The sequence below is a fragment of the Mustela erminea genome, chromosome 7, assembly GCF_009829155.1.
Source record: "Mustela erminea isolate mMusErm1 chromosome 7, mMusErm1.Pri, whole genome shotgun sequence".
Classification (NCBI taxonomy): domain Eukaryota; kingdom Metazoa; phylum Chordata; class Mammalia; order Carnivora; family Mustelidae; genus Mustela; species Mustela erminea.
Genome location: NC_045620.1, coordinates 87,447,445 through 87,454,906, shown reverse-complemented (window position 1 = coordinate 87,454,906; position 7,462 = coordinate 87,447,445). Strand labels below are relative to the sequence as shown.

The window sequence follows — 7,462 nt, the reverse complement described above, 5'->3', positions numbered from 1 at the left end:
AATTAATCTGCCACTGATGTGGATTGTGTTGATTCTCGGTATCTATTCTATGCATGTGTGAAAGCGAATCACATAAAAGTAGAATTTAGGCATTCCTGCCAAAAGGAAGTGAATTGAAAGGAAGAGAAGCAGAGCTTCTGCAAGGAGAAAATTGTCCTATCTCTTAGCCAGTGTCAGAATGTGGAAATGTTTATAAAATGCTCATTAAAAGAAAAAAGGATCGCGAGATAGAAACAAAATCTAGTGCACAAGTTTACACTAGGGAGATAAGAAAGGCTAGGCCCCTATAGGGGATTTTGTTATCCAATTACTGCAACCTGACTTTTGGGGGGAGAGGAAGAGTGGTAGGGGGGAGGGAGAGAGAGGCGAAGAGTTTCCAAACTTGTCTCCAGTGACACGAGACATTAACACTGCACAAGATAAAACTGCCACTTAGAGCCCAGGAGAGCTAAACCTTCCTGGGTTGGCCTGGGGGCTTGAGCAGAGTCATGGGTTCTCTGCAGTTGCAGCTGTGCGCTCTCCTCTGCCTGGTGGCTCACTCGGTTTCTGGCAGTCCCATCATGAGCCTGGAGCAGTCACCTCTGGAAGAAGATATGCCCCTCTTCGATGATGTCTTCTCAGAGCAAGATGGTATCGACTTCAACACATTGCTGCAGAGCATGAAAAATGAATTTCTCAAGACACTGAACCTATCTGACATCCCTTTGCAGGATTCAGCCAAGGTGGACCCACCCGAGTATATGTTGGAACTCTACAACAAATTTGCAACAGATCGGACCTCCATGCCATCGGCCAACATCATTAGGAGTTTCAAGAATGAAGGTAAGTTGATATTTTATTGACAAAATTTGGCTTGGATTTTTTTTTTCAAGAGATGATAAATTCAAACAATATAGATGGGGTGAACACATCTATGTAAAGGTGTATGTGCACTGATACTCAAAAACAGTGCACGTTTTGGTCTATACCATTTTCATGGTCATTTCCCAAATGCTATTAAAAGGTACTAAAGAATATCTTTTAATCCAAAGTCATAAACTGTCTGCCATTTTGACATCATAATTTGGTCTTTAAAATTTTTGAATTTGAACCACAGTAATACAAGACATTAATGTCAGGTTACTTCTATACCTTTGTCTGTCATTTTCCAGATAGGTCGCTGTTTCCGTTTGTCCTTGAATTGACCAAAAAAAAAAAAAAAAAAAATGTCAATTTCTACTTAGAATGAAAATAGACAAGAACCAGAGATATGACTTGTGCTTCACTCAAACTTTGAATGTGTTTCCATTTTTTCACCTTACTTAAGAAATATTCAGACAGGACAAAAACTTGTATTTTAGAGGTTCTTCCTAAAGTATTGTTGTGTTTTTGTGACGTGTACATCCTTGAATCACTCTTTATAATGTCAAGGAAGTATGCACGGCCCAGTTAATGATCCAGCTTATTTCAGTTTCTTCGTGAATAGCAATGCACAAGCCTTAAATATCAGCAGAAAAACGATGTTAGCCCCCCCCCAGCTTTATTTAGTAACTAAATGTAATAACCTAGCAAGTTAATCTTTTATTTAATATGGTGCTAGATGGCAAAAATATATATATTTTTTCTAATATGCATGCTAAAAGATGTAGGTACAAAGAGAGTAATTCTTTAAAATTTCCATTGTCATGAACCAGATACATGATAATGACAGCCCTCATGGAAGAGGGTTTTGACTGATGTTGACCAGTTGTTCTTAAAAGCGGAAAGGTGGTAACACAGAAATAGCTTGGGATTTGGAATTTTGAGGCAAGGTTGACTTAGTAGTTGTGGATAATTAGCTTAATTTCTCTGAATCTCAGTTTTATTATCTGTAAATTGGGCATATAATATATCTAAATAACACAACTAAGTGATTTCAAAGAGGTTATGAGTAAGAAAGTGCTCTATTTACTCTGAATTGCTGAACAATCATTAGCTATTACTAAGGAATTCCTTAAATTCTAGGCATTAGAGGAAATGTGGAGTGGGTATTGATCAGTCCTGAGGATAGCATTTGCCTTTAAAATTTAAGTAAGTGCCAAAATTTTAGATATTTAGTAACACATCGGAAATGTTACTCAGTAACATTTAGTAACATAATGGAAATGGCAAACTGAAATTACAGATTCCTTTTGAGGGTGAGTCTGAATTGAAAATAAATCTTCTCCTTCCATGGGAACCTTTCCTAGCACTGAGCCCTGGGTGCCTTGTTTGGAGGGTAGGTGGGAAATGTTCACACTCCCAGGGAGAAATAGAAGATTTTTAGTTCTCACTTCTCCCGTGGAGGATTTGGGTGATGCAGGTCAGGAAGTGGAGTTTACAAAGGGTCTTATTACAGGAGACCAGCAAAAGCCGGAGCGGATCTGTCTGTGGACACCCCCGCTGCTCGGGGCTCTGCGGGTCTTCAGGAGGAGTGCTCAGCCCCAAGGACATGGATCCTGAGCTGGGCTGGCACTAATGGCTGTTCTTGACTTTCTTTTGACTCTTTGGGTCTGCAGAGTGCAACTGCCTAGGAGACGAAGACCAACCCCACCTTGCCCCGCCCCTCCACCCCCAATCAAAACCAAAAAAAACCCCTCCTCCCAATCTAACTAATCAGGGGAAAGCAAGTAGACTTCTAAGGTAGAAAAAACATGACTTTAATTCCTACCACTTCTAACTTCACTTTGTCATCTTGGGGAAGTCAGTCCTCTGCATTGAAGCTTGATTTCTTCTGGTGTAAGATGAACACAGTAGCAATGAATGGTCTTTATAAGAAACAAATGAAACAGTGTTTGCAAAACACTGGCATATTTAAATAAGCTCAACAAACATCAGTTCCCTTGCCTAGAATGCAACACCTTCATCTACTACTTTGTATAGTTGCACATACACAGTGAACTTATTTTTTAATAGCTTTATTAAAGTATAATTGACATACAATAATCTGCACGTATTTGAAGTATATAATTTGATAGGTTTTGGTATTTGTAAACATCCACTGAAACCCTTACTACAATGAATACAGTGAACATAATCATCACCACCAAAAGTCTCCTTGTGCTCCTTTGTAATTAATCTCCTCTTCCCATGACCATGAGCTTTCATTCTGCACTTTTCTCATGCATAGAGCAACCAGTCTACTCCCCTATTTTTGGTCTCACGCTCCCTGTCCAAGGAGAGGAAAGTCTCTCTATTCTTATAAGAGGGGACAACTCTCAAGTTACTTGATGTATTAAGGACCTATGCCATTCCCATAAATCAATTTGATCTTTTGTGATATCCAGAATCATCGACTAGTCCATATGTTGAAAACATTGCCTCTGTTTAAGGTATCCCAGTAACTCGGAGGCATTGAAGGAATTTAAGCTGGGCTCCCTGCCAGCATGGTGACTCTCTGCTTGGGGAGACCCATTCATAAAAAGAAAACTGAAATGTAAGGATGTAAATGGCAAAGCTTATAGGAGAGATATAAAAAGTAAATATCAGATTCACTAAATTCTACTCCTGAAACCACTATGACACTATACGTTAACTGACTAGAATTTAAATAAAAATTTTTAAAAAGAGTAGATATTTAAGTGACCCAGAAGGCAGTGGACTTCTAGATAGGGAGGTGAAGAAGGGAAAAACCCACAAGGAGGGGTCACAACCAGAGAGGTGGAAGGGGGGGGAGAAGGCTTTCCAAGAGTCAGAAGCACAGCTCCAGAGGTGTGGTGTACATCAGGACAAAGGAATGTTTTGGCAAATGGTGAAGATATCAGTCTACTCTGAATAGGAGGGTTTACAATTCCTTTAACCTTTCAAGAAATACAACTTGTTTGATTACAATGTTCCAGGCACTCTAGGGGAACTATGGATAGATCAAGAGGGTAAGGCCTCTTAAGAATCATGCTAGAGTGTTTAAATTCATCTCATTGACCAGTATTTCCCACTGGCAGTGTAGGAGATGATTTTAATTGGTACCCTACAGAGAGAAAGCTGTGAATCATGTAAAATTATTATACATTTTCATTAATGTGGATCAGAAAAAAATCCACATAACAATCACCTTAATCCCTTCATTTCATGAATGTTGTTGCTTAGGACAAGCCTACAAGAGACATTAAAGAGTATAAAAAATCATATAAAGCTAAAGAAAAATATTTAAGAGTACAACCTGGAGAAGGGACCCTACTAAAATAATGAATTAGGTATACAGTTGAGAAAACACTGCCAAAGATGACAGGGAACCCCTCAGTTGGGTGTCCTTAGCACTCTGTTGTCATGGAATTTTGATGGATGACAAATGCCCCCAGGCATAGTCTTATGTTTACCAGGGGCAAGGGTACAGAAACTCTGGGCGCCTATAAATTCTTACGTAGGAAGTCAACGTGATAATATCTGGAGATGCACGTCTGAGACTAGAGGACCTTATTTCATAAACATTCTGAGTGATTCTTATGTGCCGAACTCCATGCCAGTTGCTAAGGGTACAAGACTAAAGCAACCCATCTATCCCAAGGTTCATTTTCTCCCATTCCTCCTTGTTGAAATCCACACACCCAAAATTCAACTGCTGTGACCCTCTTGGTTTGTGGCATCTTGTCGGCCTTGTCAGACATTGGTGTCAGAGGAAGAGTCAGCAAACTCTTTCTGTAAAGGGCCAGACAGATAGCAAATATTTTGGGTTTTGTGGGCCATTTGTTGTCGCAACTCTGACACAGCAGTGCAATGGTAGCCACTGACAACATAGAAATAAATGGACCAGGCTCTGTTTCCCTGATCCTTTATTTCCAGACATAGGTGGCAGGCTCATCGTGGCCCATGAGCTATAGTTTACTAACCCCTGATCTACATGGGGGTCTTTAAGGAAGACCAGTCCTCAGCCAACCATGTGGAGAATCTTCACTCATTATGAATGCAGATACGGAAAGCCATGAGATGCTTATCCATGAAAAGCTTCCAAAAAAGAACAACCACCCTACCTCCCATTTGATGGCCTTTTACTGGCTAGGATAATTCGGGGCTTGCTTGCACAGTCTCCAGAGTCCCTCCCAGCTCTGTAGTTCTGTGGCTGATAAGTGAAACCAATGCAAGCAAGACTGGGAGAGTTTCTCCCATTCATAAGGCAGCCGCTTTCCATCTTAGCCTTGGCAGATTAAGTCAGTTTAGCATTCTGCCATTGACCTTTCAGTATTTTCTGTTGGAAAATGGTAACATTGTGTTTATTTTCATCAATGGTCCCCTCGTTCCTCTGTATCAAGCTTCCCGCACAGACAGGCCCTCTTATTGCATAAATAAGCATCTATTTTTCTCTGTGACACACTACAAATCTGATTTTTGTCTTTTTTTTTTTTCCCCCAGATCTGTTTTCCCAGCCAGCCAGTTTTAACGGACTCCGAAAATACCCTCTCCTCTTCAATGTGTCCATTCCTCACCACGAAGAGGTCATCATGGCCGAACTCAGGTTGTACACACTGGTGCAGAGAGATCGCATGATATATGATGGAGTAGACCGGAAAATTACCATTTTCGAGGTACTTGAGAGCAGAGGGGACACTGAGGGTGAAAGAAGCATGCTGGTTTTGGTGTCGGGGGAGATCTATGGCACCAACAGCGAGTGGGAGACTTTCGATGTCACCGATGCCATTAGACGTTGGCAAAAGTCAGGCTCATCCACCCACCAGCTGGAGGTCCACATTGAGAGCAGACAGGATGGAAGTGAGGATGCTGGCAGAGGACAACTGGAAATAGACACCAGTGCCCAGAATAAGCATGTCCCCTTGCTTGTCGTGTTTTCCGATGACCAAAGCAGCGAGAAGGAACGGAAGGAGGAACTGAATGAAATGATCGCCCATGAGCAGCTACTGGAGCTTGACAACTTGGGCCTGGACGGTTATTCCAGTGGGCCAGGAGAAGAAGCTTTGCTGCAGATGAGGTCAAACATCATCTATGACTCCACAGCCCGCATCAGAAGGAATGCTAAAGGAAACTACTGCAAGAGGACCCCGCTCTACATTGACTTCAAGGAGATTGGCTGGGACTCTTGGATCATCGCCCCACCTGGATACGAAGCCTACGAATGCCGCGGGGTTTGCAACTACCCCCTGGCAGAGCATCTCACACCCACAAAGCATGCAATTATCCAGGCCTTGGTACACCTCAAGAATTCCCAGAAGGCTTCCAAAGCCTGCTGTGTGCCCACTAAGCTAGAGCCCATCTCTATCCTCTATTTAGACAAGGGCGTCGTCACCTACAAGTTCAAATACGAAGGCATGGCAGTGTCTGAATGCGGCTGCAGATAGAAGAGTCCTGGCTTATTTAATAACTGTAAATGTGTACATTTTGTGTTCCTATTTAATGAGATTATTTAATAAGAGTGTACAGATCATAAAGGCTCGCTGCCTTAGGGAAATGGGCAGGTCAGTTTGTTGTATCAAATGCATATTTTGCTAATACAGTCTCATGCCTTCCAATCAGTTTTTTTCTTTGGACTCACCATTTTCTGGCAATGCCACGTCCAATAGCAAGTGGCAACCCTCCCCCCAAATTGTCCTCTATTTTTATTTAAAAACAACAAGCCCCAAGCAGAAACAGCGTGTTGGATGATAGATATTTGTGTCTGTATATGTGTACATAGGAAAACTTATAAAACTCTTTTGGTCCCATAGAGGTAGATCACACTCACACGTGTGCATGACTCAATCAAATATGTATATATTAAAAACCAGTGGTACATTCTCAGTCAACTCTTCTCTGAGTAGGATTTATGTGAAGATAATTAGCACCAAGAATTTCACCCTCCTAGGAAGGATTGCATTTCCTACATACTATTGGATAGGTAGGTGTAGCATTTATCAGTTGAGTTTGTGCCATACCTCAGAGCTGCAGGACCAGGTAAGGGACAGTGCATGTTTGAGGGAAGGGGTTATTTGATACAGAAACCAGGCAGTGGCCTGAATCCACCATAGCAAGGGATGAGCCCCATCGACCACCACTGCGCTCTAGAGGGCAGCACCTGGTCAAGAAAAGAAAATAGGAGATTTCATGATGTTCCTGAGGTAATAGGACTGCAAGGTCAAGTGTGTTGGCCTTTACTGCTGTGGAGGGTAGAGGAGGCGGGAGGGCGGATACAGATGCTGTCCTAGGATGTGTGTGTAAAATTATAAGCAGTTTTAACTGGAGAATTAAGTCTTTTGGACAAAATAAAATCACCCGAGATCAAGAGGAGGAAAATCAGAAGGGATCTGTCTGTTGGACTCTTCTTAATATTTTGCTTCAATTCTTACTATTTCTCCCCTGCCTCTGCACCACTGTTTTTGCTTCTTTCCACCCCTCTCCTTCCCACTTCCTCTCCTGCACCAGTGCCTCGTATCCTTCTCTCATTCCTGTGTCCCATTTCTTCACTGGTCTTCATTGACCTTGCTGTGGGTTGGGAAGGGAACCTGAAAGCATTTGCTATCAGGGTGAGTGGAGTTAGTGC

General features: G+C 42.0%; 1 protein-coding gene across 1 annotated transcript; it reads left to right on the top strand.

The window, feature by feature from the left end:
- The first annotated feature begins 381 nt into the window (after window positions 1–381).
- On the top strand, window positions 382–7,102 carry BMP10 (bone morphogenetic protein 10). Its single transcript, XM_032352314.1, has 2 exons — window positions 382–822; window positions 5,344–7,102. The coding sequence occupies exons 1-2, from the start codon at window positions 489–491 to the stop codon at window positions 6,282–6,284; spliced, it is 1,275 nt and encodes a 424-aa protein (XP_032208205.1). The 5' UTR covers window positions 382–488; the 3' UTR covers window positions 6,285–7,102.
- Window positions 7,103–7,462: the final 360 nt, after the last annotated feature.